This window comes from Telmatherina bonti (assembly GCF_933228915.1).
Source record: "Telmatherina bonti genome assembly, chromosome: 3".
Classification (NCBI taxonomy): Eukaryota; Metazoa; Chordata; class Actinopteri; order Atheriniformes; family Telmatherinidae; genus Telmatherina; species Telmatherina bonti.
This window is the reverse complement of record NC_136621.1, coordinates 4,736,351-4,750,212: the sequence shown is the minus strand read 5'-3', so window position 1 is coordinate 4,750,212 and position 13,862 is coordinate 4,736,351. Positions and strand designations below refer to the sequence as shown.

At 44.9% G+C, this 13,862-nt stretch overlaps 1 protein-coding gene across 1 annotated transcript in view; it reads right to left on the bottom strand.

Moving 5' to 3' along the window:
- LOC306774806 (nidogen-1-like) overlaps nucleotides 1-8,578 on the bottom strand; it is a gene marked incomplete at its 5' end in the record, with an annotated part of 49,985 nt that extends 41,407 nt beyond the window's left edge. The window contains one exon of the mRNA XM_079264979.1: nucleotides 8,372-8,578. Within this exon, the coding sequence (XP_079121105.1) occupies nucleotides 8,372-8,578 (207 nt within the window). The remainder of the gene's footprint in view (nucleotides 1-8,371) is intronic.
- Between the last annotated feature and the right edge of the window lie 5,284 nt (nucleotides 8,579-13,862).

Below are 13,862 nucleotides of genomic sequence, written 5' to 3'. Positions count from 1 at the left end.
TGGAAGTAGATCCACCGCCATTCCCCAATGAGGCCAACCTAACTACTCTGTCGCTATATGGAGTATTCCTAGTCCCCTATTCCACAACTCAAATTCAAGCAGTAGCGACAAATCCATCGGGGTCTTTGGGTCTCATCTGAATGAGAAGCAACACTCCCCTGTAACCTTCTAGAGATAAAAGCATGAAAGTTGTTGTAGTAAAGTGACTGGATACCAAAAGAAACTCAGCTGACTGGAAACCTTGAGTTGTGAAATGAACAAAAAATTTTCTGAAGACATTTTAACTCTGGCGGAGTCGTTAAAAGCACAGAGTCAGTCATTTAACGTTGGAAGTAGTATCATAAAGAGATGCTTTATTTAGTGCAACATTGCAATCATCCTTCAGTACCAGCAGGAGAAGGATTTTCTGGTTCTCTAATAAAGAGAAATCCTGTAAAACTGCAGGGAGCAGCGTCACATGGATGTTTAAAATATCATCCATCCATCTATCCATTTTCTTAACCGCCTTGTCCAGTTAAGGGTCGCGGGGAAGCTGGAGTCCATCCCAGAGTCACTGGGCAAGAGGCAGGTACACTCTGGAGAGGTTGCCAGTCCATCGCAGCGCTAAAATATCCTCCTCCAACTTGAAATAAAGTTTTTTACAAACCCAACTACTGTATGCTGCATGATCCAGCTCAAATGTCTGCCAGAGTAGCAGGAACATGATGAACTGAGCTGTCAGGAGAAGGAAAGAAAGAAGCATCTCGGAGATTATGCAAGACCAGAGGAAATCTGAGACGAGCATCTCTAAAGCTGAGTGTCTCAGCAGAGACGCGTCTTCAGGGGAACGACCGTCCTCTTCTTCCCCCACCTTCACCCTCCCGCCACATTTCCTCCAGTTAAACGCATGACCCACGGCACCATGTAGGTGAAAGGCTGGAGTCTCCCAGCAGGTACCTGACTTTGAAGAGGAGGCCCGCCGAGCTGAAGACACTTGATCGTCATGAAGCGCTCAGCAGATCTTTTATCTGAGAGAAACAAGCCAGCAGCTTAACACATTCCCAACCTTTCCTAAGCCACCGGGCCGGAGGACAAAACGTAATGACAGGTTCAGGAAAAACGCCTGACTCCATGCAAAGTAAAAATAACAACAGTGTTTGTAAAGACTGGAAAAACTCCATCCGGCTCCAGTTCAGGCTGCAGTCCAGCACATGCTGCCGTCAGCGTGCTGAAGAAAGTTCGCTTTGCATGTTCTCACAAGGAACCAGGAAGAAAAGACGCTGAGTCCTGGAAGCTGCTGAGTTTGCAGATGATGAGCAATTAAAGGTTTTACACGGTGATAATTTGTGTCTGAGTCATCATTTCTGAAACAGAAAATGTCCCCCAGCAACACGAAGACGAGTTCAGAGGACATATTGGATGCTCAGGGTGAAGCTGCATATTTGTCATGTTTCCAGCTGTTAATGGTCCAGCTCAACATGTAATAATGTTTGTGGACGTGCAGCGGTGGGACCACACGTGGTCCTTCAGAGAAACCTGCCAGGACGTCTCTGACATCACTCGTGTCCAACCCCTGAGATCATCGTTATCAGCGTGAGAGGGAGGAAACGCTGGAGCGCTGCCATCTGGTTTGGGAGGACAGATGTCTCCTTTCTACGCCTTCCAGATGTGCCAACTCCACATGGAGGCGCCACTTCCTGTCGGGGGATGAGAAAACCCTTCATGGAGGGTGGGGGGTGGGGTTCCAGCTCTGGCTGAGTTATGGGACGGACGCAGTTTTCAGCTCTGACATCATTTTAATGTGAAGAAGGTTTGAAGACCGTCGCTGTATGATAATTAGTAGGGAGCGACAGGATGTCACTGGTTTTGGTGGTTATTTAGGCAAACTTAAGAGGAGGGGGGGGGTCTTTATGAGTCAATTACAGCTTCACACTGCGAGGCATCCAGACACAGCCGAAGATAATACCCAGTTCATTCAGTGTGTCCCAGTTCAGGATGGGATCTTTTCTGTTGGGTTTGTCGAAGACGAACAAACGCATGAAAACTGTCAGAGACGTGAGAATAAACATGTTTCTTCACAGAAAAGAGAAAAAGCAAATGAACTAAAATGGATTGTAAATAAATAAATAAGTGAGAACAAAAGTATTCAGACTTAATTGCAGATGAAATCCGAACTAACTTTAACGTAGAAAAGAAAAGCGAGTGGTGGACTAATCAGCCATATTCATCCGTCTTCTACATAAAAATCATCTCCACGCCGAGATTCTGGCCCAGAGTGAGATGGAGGCAAATTTCCCCAAATTCACTGGAGCAACAAATTAATAACAGCCTGAGTTTCTCCAGTCAGAGACAATGAGATGTAATCCAGATCCAATCCGCCTTGCAGCCAACCGGGTGGCGAAAGCTGCAACATCGCTTGTAGTCCTGGTGAAGGAAGCTCTTTATGAACGTTATTAGGAACTATTTCAGCTGCGATTGTTGTGCATTTCTAACGGTGTGCGGAAGGAAAATATCTCAGGCTGCAGACTGGATGCTTGCATGAGGACAGAGACGGACCCCTATCAAGCCCACCACCAGATGCGAACCTGTATCACACGCTGTGAATCACGTTGTCGGTCACAGACGACGCTTCTGGCTCTAAAAGCCATGAAAACAAGGGAGGAGTTTGATTCTGACATGGAAGAGCCCACAGATGTCCCCTGGAAGACGAGTGTTTACTGAACTTATGGCCAACATTTGTTTGTAAATCAGAGGACAGAAGATCATTCATCATGCAAAACCTTTTCTTCAGGGATTTATTATGAAGGTTTCATGCTTGTTTTTGAGCTAAAACTGAATCCAGGATGGTTTTATTGAATAATTTCTGTATTTTTGTGTTGAAAACATGTTGTATTTTGTTTGACATCAGTATTGTCCAACCAGGAAGCAGTTTGCATTTTGGTAAAATCTTTAACGTCTCACACATCATTCATCACACAGGAGAGGAAATCAGCCATATTCTACTTTCTTTAACATGTAAGGATCCCTGAGGACCCTCTTCATGGACCCGGCCGTGTTGAATCTGCATGCTGGCTGACTCCGTTAGGTTAATCACCAACATGCGGTCTTTCTGTCCAAACCCTAACGAATCATCTGAACTGTCGCCTTCCTCAGACGTCGTTCATCGATGAAATGATGCCACGTCTTTTCAGGTTTCATCTGAATGAAACAACCACATGATGAACAAAGCTAAGTCCCAACTCGTCTGAGTGGACATGTCCTTTATTTAAATCACACAGTCTCTGAACAGTCCCAGTCCTCAGGGGTCCACGGACCCCAGGTTGGGAACCACTGACAGTTTCTCACATCTGAACCAAGAAGACGTCTCATCTTCAGACAGGATGGGCAGAAAAACTGCTTTTCTTCTGTTTTTACCTACTGCAGTTCACCAAACAGACACAAATATACGACAAAGTCATTTAATAAAGACAAGGAGGGCGACAAGCAGCCATCTTTAAATCTGGAATCTCTGAAACTTCTGACTTCACGCTTCATAAAAACACAACATCATGCCATCATTTCCAGTAAAATTCTGGAAAAAAGCGTCACAAGAAGCCAAGTTTCTTCTTCTTTACCAATTAATCCTCCAGCTGAGCTGAAGTCGAAGCTGAAGCTTTAAAGCGCGCCTCGCCATCAGCAGGTTAAAGAACGCTGGCGATGGTTGTGCCTTCGGATTAGATCCAAACTGATCTGAATCTTATCAAAGTCTCTCCATGATCCCCGTTCTGTATTTATCTTCATGCAGAGCTGCTTGTGTGAAGACGTTGTAAAGAAGGAAACCAAGTTTCATTTCTATGTTCAGTCATAGAATCGCTGAACTTTCCTATTTCAAATATCCAGCAGAAACATGTCCCAGACACACCAGAAAGAGAAACATTGGCCTCTGCTTGTGGGGTAAAACTAACACAACACAGGCTCTCCATACATTTCCTGCCTGTAGGCCGACTGATCCATCCCCCAAAAACAAACCTGATGACATGTCTGCTCAGCTTTAAGCTTGCCCTGCGCTGTCCTAAAGAAAGGAGCATTAAGGAGATGTGAGTGGGACCCTCACAGTGTCCAGTCAACTTCCTCTAGACACAGCCAGACGTCTGTGTGGTCTGAAGACTTTTGTTTTAACAAGCGATGGAGAACAAATGGTGAAGAGGCTGCAGCAGGGCAGAAATAACACTCCTCACATGGACGGATTGCTCATAGGCGTCAGCAGCTCGTGAAAATATGAGCAAATAAAACAAAGAAGAAAAGTAAACACACAATGATCTCAGTTATAGAAGTTTCCAGTCAGATTAAACCAGTCAATATTCAGTTAAGACACATTTCATCAGCCAACTTTCTAATACCTGGCAGGTACATAACTTTATAACTCTGCATTTGGACTTGTTCCGCTGCACAGTGATGTCTACGATGCTTATTACTGGAGCCATCGCTGTTCAGCAGTGTGCTGAGGCAACAGACAACGAGACCATTTCTCTGAACTTCTACTCTTGTTTCAGAAGCAGGAACTGCATATAAAAGTGCTGGTTTGAGTGTTGTCTTGCTGCTGCGCTGCGTTTGGCTGTTAGCTCTGCATTTGCCTCTGGATTGTGTCTTGTTCGGCGGGCAGTAACGTTAGTCGTGTTACCGCAGAACGCCACATGTGCATGACAGAGTTTACAAACATCTTACACATGTCCAGTTCTGCTTTTCCCTTCAAAGCAAAGAATCCAAAATGTTTCCAAACTTTTGACTTAAAATGTCATGCTGGAGGATTTATCTCTGTGTATTTTAGCAGGTTGTCGCTATTCTCCGTCTTCTGTTTAAAGCTGGGGTAGGTCATGTTGGGGAGTTAGCAAGATGTGAAAGTGGCGCCCTGTCTTGACCCCCTCCCCCTGACTTGACCCCTCCCCCTGCATTAGCCCCTCCCCCTCTGGTTTTGCTCCTTGCGTGATCCAAAGTTTTTTTCTCTCGTCCGCCAAGGAGGTTATGTTTTTACCAGCGTTTATCTGTTTGTGTTCACGATAACTCAAAAAGTTATGGATGGATTTTAATTACATTTTCAAAAGTTGTTGGAAATGTGAAAAGGAAGAAATGATTTAATCCAGATCACCGTTTGGATCCAGGAATTTTTTAAAGGCTTTGGCAGAGGTTTGCGTTCTACAAATGCTTTTCTAGTTTGCAGCTTTTTCCACCAAGGATTTTCTCTTTCTCGCCTGTTTAGCAGGAGGAGGCAAGTAAACCGAGCCGGGTTGGGAAATCCTTCCTGCATTTTCTCAGCCGTTGTTTGCCTTCCGAGTTTCTTCTTCACTACTTTGTATTTTCATGCTAGCACGCTGTTTATATGCAGGGTGTGGCTATCAGGTATGCACTGATGTTTCTCTTATTTTTACATAAGATTTCATGTTTCCCCTTTAGAAAAACAGATCACCAACAGCTCGGTCGAAATTTCTCAAATTACCAGTTTAGGTTCTTCACTGTTGAAATCATTTGTATTTTTTCACGTTCTCCTGCGGCTTGATCACATGTAGGCCTGTCATGGTAACAAATTTTGCCATGCGATTAATTGTCTCAGAAATTATTGCGATAGACGATAATATTGCAAAGCGATAATTGTTGTCATTTTGACACCATTTTCAACTAAAATAACAAAAATACCACATTAATTTAATTTCTAAAGAACATTTAGCTGGATGTGCAGACTGGTTTATGCTCATCCAGTCCCCAGTCTGCTAAAACAGATCAGGATTTCTCCTACGGTTTTGGCAACGTGGTGATCTGGAACATTTGGTCTCCAAACACCATGTAACACAGTTACATAGTCTATGGTCAGCTCTTATAAGGAGACATGTCTGAAGTTGACCAGAGGTGGAATATTAAAACTGAATGTCTTCGATCGCATTTAGCATGTTATTGTAAAGTTCTGGAAATGCCGTTTGTAACATGAATGTTCATCCAGACAATTCATACTGGCTGTGAAATGTTTGCAACATTTGTCAAAATGTCGCCTTTTTTAACAACATTAAAGGATAGCGTGGCTTTACCAACCATGCTGTCTGGGTGCGCACCATGTTGCACTGTCCTGGTTGTTTTTAATCTGCCGGTTAAACACCGTACTGATGGTGGACTGTTGGGAAGATGGAACTAGCCTGTTTAAGGTCTTTTTTCCCAGCTGGGAAAACTGCTGTTTAGGATTGTGTTTTAAGTGCAGATGGAAGCTTGTTGTGTTGCCGTGTTTAGTTAATATAGTCTTAAAACAAATGTGGCAGTTGAGAGAGAAAAGAAAGAAAGGAAAATTATTGCGTCCAACGAACATTTTTTCTTATCATGCGATTACTTGACTTGTTGCGACAGGCCTGATCACATGTGACTGAAAGACAAGAACCAACATTAAAGGTGCTCCGTAACACCACACGGCGTCTTCTGGGCGTTTTACAGTGTTATAATGTGGAATACTCAACAGGCAAATGAGCAGCGCCGTTTTTTCTTTTATCACTTAAGCGCACGTTTGAGGTATCCATCACGTCTCTACATTCGGTTTCCATGGCGATGAAAATGACTTGTTTTAGTATTTTTTTCTGATTTATTATTTTAGTGGCGGCCAACAATGTTATTTTTGACTATAGCCATAGCGTCAATAATTCAGACGTATCACACGGTGGCCAGAATCAGGTGATACAATTTGTATTGCGGGGCAAAGGTGTGATATTCCAATACTATCAGCAAGATTATATTTCTTCACTACAGTTTAATGGTACGAAAAGCGTCAAAGCATAGTCAGCGCTCAGAGCCGCTGCATGCTTGACTTCAACTTACTGAATAAAACCAGAAGGATCTATTTTTCACTAGGAGTAAAAACAAATCTTGCTCTTTGTGTAGAAGATGAATAAAGAAGTTATTTACCTCCTCAGTAAAGATCTATACAGCGCCTCTGAATATCAGAATATTGTCACACAAAATATTAAGATATTTCAGTACATGGATATTTTCTTACAACCCCAGTAAATATATAAACTTTTTATTTCACATTTTGTTAAAAGGACAAATAAAGACTCCAGATGAAAACTAATAAGATTTCCCCCGTTTTGTCTTGTTAAACGGTTCAACATCTACTTTGTCATGTTCAATAAAAAGTTGTTTCTGCTTTTTACAGGTTTTATTAAAGCAGTTAAAAGCACCACATTTCAAACCTGAATCTGGATTTTCTAACAGACTTCTGCTTCTGTTCAGAAAGAAAAACCAATGTGTTTCATGCTCAGTGTAGATACTCCAATCTGGATTAGCTGTCACATGACCAGAGGAATGCGCGCACGTGTGTGTGTGTGTGTGTGTGTGTGTGTGTGTGTGTGTGTGTGTGTGTGTGTGTGTGTGTGTGTGGGCTGATGAAAGGATTATCTGTGTTGACTCTTAATTGACTCACATTCCAGCCTCTGTTCACATATTTACAGAGAATCCAGAAGCTCTGTCTTTCTGAGCGGGTAAGGAAACCCCGTCCAGCCCCCCACGCTACACACACACACACACACACACACACACACACACACACACACTCCACCTGTCTGCACGCGGGCCATTATGTGCGATCATATCAGACAGATTCATCCCACAACTTTAATCCGAACAGCTGCAGAGAAAATCTCCCTGTTTTCACAAAACATTTCTCTGATCGGATCAATCAAACGTCTCACATCTGTAAAAGACCAGAAATGGTCCAGAAGACTGAAGCTGGAGCCAAAATACAGCTGCATGATTAAAAGTGAGAGATAATGAGACGTTCTGCGGCACACACCTGATCACAGACACAAACAGAACTTATCTCATCAATCACTCAGCTCATTGTGTCTGAAACGGTTTTAAAAAGGCGGATTTGGCTCCTGAGAGCCCCAGTTCCAGGTCCTGGTGTTCCCTTCCACCACCATCATCATGCTCTTCGTCCACGTCCCCTCTTTCTATTTCTGTAAGGAAGCATTTCTGAAATAACTGAATTTCAGTGCTAAACTCTTCAGGAAGCTCCTCCTGACTCGGATTAAAGTTGGGAAAACTGTGGGACAGATGCAAACCCCTGAAACCAATAAGAACTTCTTCCTGCACAATTTAGTCATTTATTTCACTTTGTGTTGGAATAAAACAAAAACATTAAAAACTCTGAAGCATTTTTGGTGATTATAATTCAAAAAGTCAGATTTATTTTACTTCTAAGTTGATGAGAAAAATCTAAATCCACAGATCCAGATCTTAGTGGTTTTATTTCAGATTAATTAATTTATTCTGTATAATTACGTTGTTTTGTTTTTTTTTAACATTCAAAGTACTTTCTGCCTAAATTTCACACTTAAAACACGCAGGTTTTCCTCCACCATCAGCTGGTTGTTAAACTCACATAAACTTGGTCGGAAGCTCCGGAGAAGAAGAACATGGACCGGTTCAGGTGCAGCGCGGCGGACGAGTCGGAACCGGGCGACAGCTGCAGGTCTCCGGCTTCTTCTCCAAACTCAAACAGCTCCTCCAGCTCCAGAGCCCGACTCAGCACGCTCAGGCTCACTAAGCACGGCCAGAACCACGACCAGCTCCGGGACCCAGGACTCATGTTTGCACCCTGAAGCTCCAGAGACTCACTTCGACCAGCGGGGCTCCGCAGAGACAAGAACCGGGAAGAGGAGCGGCAGGGCGGGCAGTGGATGCGGCGCACCGCGGAGGACTGATGGAGCTCGGAAGGGTTGGAGACTGAATGAATGGATGGAGGGAGGGGAGGGGAACGGCAACTTAAATTCCGGTGATAGCTTTCAAAGTAAAGGTTTAATCGGAAGCTGTAAAAACTTTGAAAATTAAAGTCACATTTCACTTGGGGTGAAGCAGCCTGTGTCTGAAGGAGCTATGCTGTGTTGTCAAAGTGTTTTAGAAGGAGTGGAAACTGTTCTCCATGACAGCTTAGCCATCATCCTTCTCTATCCAACCACCTCATGGGTCTAGAGAACATCCCAGTAAGAGCTGTTCTGCCGGACCAGTCTGCCCAGTTTCTTCCTGTCCACAGTATGCTGCTGTTCCTGCAGGCAGCTCCATGGAAAACTGCTTATGCCAAACTAACTGGAAGGTTTCTGTGTCCTCCGGTTTATTAAGTTGTCATGACAATGTGATCTCTTAAAAAATAATCGTTGTGTAGTCGCCAAACGGCAACCTCTGGTGGTTAAAAGGAAGCTAATGCAGAAGTGACAGAAACAGCAGTTCCCCCTTCATCCACTAGGGGCTCCAAAACAGAAAGACTCCCCATAGACTCCCATGTTAAAAAAAAAAAACCAACATCCATGGTTTATATCCAGTATGTAAAGAAAGGAGAAAAAAACACCTCTTAATCTTTGTTCGTCCTATGAGAAACGCTTTTTCTACATACATTTACATACATCTACAGAAATTTACATGCATTTCACACAGTTTATTTGCTTTTATCTGCCTGAGAATCACATTCATTCATTCATTTTCTGAACTGCTTATTCCAATTCAGGGTCATGGGGAAGCTGGAGCCTATCCCAGCTGGCTTTGGGCGACAGGCAGGGTACACCCTGGACAGCTCGCCAGTCCATCGCAGGGCCACACAGAGAGACGAACAACCACACTCATGCTCACGCTCACTCCTAGGGGCAATTTAGAGTGACCAATTAACCTATCATGCATGTCTTTGGAGAGAGAGAACCCACGCATACACGGGGAGAACATGCAAACTCCACACAGAAAGGCCACTGACCAAACCAGCCAAGGATCGAACCAGTGACCTTCTTGCTGTGAGGCCACAGTGCTAACCACTGTGCCACCGTGCAGCCCCTGAGAATCACAAAGAAACACAAAGGTCAGCAAGCAAAATGTTAGCTGCTAGGTCTTCATCAGCGGCACCGGCCTGTGAAGTTCCTCATAGACATGGAAATAAAAACCTTTAACAACAATAAACTCATAAAGTTCTAAAATGCAGTGACTTATTAAACCCATGAAACTTTCTGACCTTGAAGCAACACTAACAAACAAACTCTCAGTGTGCTGATACCCAGTTGCTGGTGCCCAAAGCAAAACACCTCTGTAATGTTGTGACTTGTTATTTCGCTTTGAGAAGCTGAAGCGCAACAGTGGCTTCAGGAATGTGCACAATAAATATCAATATGCCATAAAAGTGAGTCAGAAACCCAGTTTAGGGTTAACAAGAATACGTGAAGCTACTTTAAGCATCGACTTAATTTATTTGAGACAAAGCTCAGCATGAAAACACCGTGGAGGCAGATTTTCTCTTCAGGTACAGCCAGCGGGGAGACATACTTCAGCTGGTCTCTGTTGACTCTGCAGCTGCTGGATGCACAGGAAGGGCCAGAATTTGTTCTTTTTCCTGCTGGCCTTCGTTCCATCTGCAGCAGCATGCTGCGACAGGGTGGACACACTCAGCCATTGCTCAGTCGGAGCACGGACAGATTCTGCAGGCTAGATGCTTCATGTGAAACCTAAATGCAGCCATACAGTTACATGTTTCCTCTTTGTTCTGAATATAACTCCTATAAATAATTATTTGCTTTGAGCAAAATTGCACCACAAAGATCCCAGAATGATTTGTTGATGCACTTTGGTGTATTACACCACATTTAACATCAGAACATTACCACCATCATCTGGCCACAAGCTGTAAATGCATGTTAAAGTTTTTACTGCGCATTCACAGCTATTTATTAATTCATTAATTAATTAATGAAACTTTATCAACACTTTAGTAAAATATTGGCATTGTTTTATGTGTTTATTGTAACATCAACAAACCAGCTCAGTGATCAAAATTTTCCTTTTTCATAACTGACCTAGAACAGATCAATATCTGTCAATCAGCGATCTGTACTCTAAACCAGAGTCCTGCATTATGTTGTGACCTTCAGATTTACTTCTAATGGAACCTCCTCAGGTCTAGATCCAGGTCTGGGTTCAGGTCTGGGTTCAGGGTTCAGGTCTGGGTTCAGGGTTCAGGTCTAGGGTCAGGGTTCAGGTCTGGGTTCAGGTCTGGGTTCAGGGTTCAGGTCTGGGTTCAGGTCTAGGGTCAGGGTTTTAGGTCTGGGTTCAGGGTTCAGGTCAGGGTTCAGGTCTGGGTTCAGGTCTAGGGTCAGGGTTTTAGGTCTGGATTCAGGTCTGGGTTCAGGGTTCAGGTCTGGGTTCAGGTCTAGGGTCAGGGTTCAGGTCTGGGTTCAAGTCTAGCGTCAGGGTTCAGGTCTAGGGTCAGGGTTCAGGTCTGGGTTCAGGTCTAGGGTCAGGGTTCAGGTCTGGGTTCAGGTCTAGGGTCAGGGTTCAGGTCTGGGTTCAGGTCTAGGGTCAGGGTTCAGGTCTGGGTTCAGGTCTAGGGTCAGGGTTTTAGGTCTGGGTTCAGGTCTTGGGCCAGAATTTGTTCTTTTTCCTGCTGGCCTTCGTTCCATCTGCAGCAGCATGCTGCGACAGGGTGGACACACTCAGCCATTGCTCAGTCGGAGCACGGACAGATTCTGCAGGCTAGATGCTTCATGTGAAACCTAAATGCAGCCATACAGTTACATGTTTCCTCTTTGTTCTGAATATAACTCCTATAAATAATTATTTGCTTTGAGCAAAATTGCACCACAAAGATCCCAGAATGATTTGTTGATGCACTTTGGTGTATTACACCACATTTAACATCAGAACATTACCACCATCATCTGGCCACAAGCTGTAAATGCATGTTAAAGTTTTTACTGCGCATTCACAGCTATTTATTAATTCATTAATTAATTAATGAAACTTTATCAACACTTTAGTAAAATATTGGCATTGTTTTATGTGTTTATTGTAACATCAACAAACCAGCTCAGTGATCAAAATTTTCCTTTTTCATAACTGACCTAGAACAGATCAATATCTGTCAATCAGCGATCTGTACTCTAAACCAGAGTCCTGCATTATGTTGTGACCTTCAGATTTACTTCTAATGGAACCTCCTCAGGTCTAGATCCAGGTCTGGGTTCAGGTCTGGGTTCAGGGTTCAGGTCTGGGTTCAGGGTTCAGGTCTAGGGTCAGGGTTCAGGTCTGGGTTCAGGTCTGGGTTCAGGGTTCAGGTCTGGGTTCAGGGTTCAGGTCTGGGTTCAGGTCTAGGGTCAGGGTTTTAGGTCTGGGTTCAGGTCTGGGTTCAGGGTTCAGGTCTGGGTTCAGGTCTAGGGTCAGGGTTCAGGTCTGGGTTCAGGTCTAGGGTCAGGGTTTTAGGTCTGGATTCAGGTCTGGGTTCAGGGTTCAGGTCTGGGTTCAGGTCTAGGGTCAGGGTTCAGGTCTGGGTTCAAGTCTAGCGTCAGGGTTCAGGTCTGGGTTCAGGTCTAGGGTCAGGGTTCAGGTCTGGGTTCAGGTCTAGGGTTAGGGTTCAGGTCTGGGTTCAGGTCTAGGGTCAGGGTTCAGGTCTGGGTTCAGGTCTAGGGTCAGGGTTCAGGTCTGGGTTCAGGTCTAGGGTCAGGGTTTTAGGTCTGGGTTCAGGTCTGGGTTCAGGGTTCAGGTCTGGGTTCAGGTCTAGGGTCAGGGTTCAGGTCTGGGTTCAGGTCTAGCGTCAGGGTTCAGGTCTGGGTTCAGGTCTAGCTCCAGGTCTAGTTTCAATTCAACTTTCAATTCAATTCAACTTTATTTATATAGCGTCAAATCACAGCAATGCCATCTCAAGACGCTTTACAGACAGAGAGGAAAACATAATGAAAGCCAATTCATAACAGCCTATATAAGGAAACCAACAGATTGAGTTGAGTCCAACTCAATCCTGAGATTGAGTTGGACTCAATCTCAGGATGGGAGATTGAGTTGGACTCAATCTCAGGATGGGAGATTGAGTTGGACTCAATCTCCCATCCTGAGATTGAGTCCAACTCAATCTCCCATCCTGAGCAAGCACACTGGCGACAGTGGGAAGGAAAAAACTCCCTTTTAACAGGAAGGAAACCTCCGGCAGAACCCGGCTCAGGACAGGCAGCCATCTGCCTCTGCTGTGTGGGGGGAAGAGGACAGAAAGACAACAGACAACAGGAACTGCTACTCCCAGCCAGGGAGACCTGCTGAGACAGGAGACATACATGTCTAGGATCAAGTCTGGGTTCAGGTCTGGGTTCAGGTCTAGGTTCAGGTCTGGGTTCAGGTCTGGGTTTAGGTGTACGTTCAGGTCTGGGTTCAGGTCTTGGTTCAGGTCCGGGTTCAGGTCTGGGTTCAGGTCTGGGTTCAGGTCTGGGTCCAGGTCTGGGTTCAGGTCTGGGTTCAGGTCTAGGTTCAGGTCTGGGTTCAGGTCTAGGCTCAGGTCTGGGTTCAGGTCTGGGTTCAGGTCTGATTTCAGGTCTGGGTTCAGGGCTGGGTTCAGGTCTGGGTTCAGGTCTGGGTTCAGGTCTGGGTTCAGGTTTAGGTTCAGGTCTAGGTTCAGGTCTTGGTTCAGGTCTAGGTTCAGGTCTGGTTTCAGGTCTGGTTTCAGGTCTAGGTTCAGGTCTGGGTTCAGGTCTAGGTTCAGGTCTTGGTTCAGGTCTGGGTTCAGGTCTGGGTTCAGGTCTAGGTTCAGGTCTGGGTTCAGGTCCGGGTTCAGGTCTAGGTTCAGGTCTTGGTTCAGGTCTGGGTTCAGGTCTAGGTTCAGGTCTGGTTTCAGGTCTAGGTTCAGGTCTGGGTTCAGGTCTAGTTTGAGGTCTGGGTTCAGGTCTAGGTTCAGGTCTGGGTTCAGGTCTAGGTTCAGGGCTAGGCTCAGGTCTGGGTTCAGGTCTGGGTTCAAGTTTAGGTTCAGGTGTACGTTCAGGTCTGGGTTCAGGTCTGGGTTCAGGTCCGGGTCCGGGTTCAGGTCTAGGTTCAGGTCTTGGGCCAGAATTTGTTCTTTTTCCTGCTGGCCTTCGTTCCAT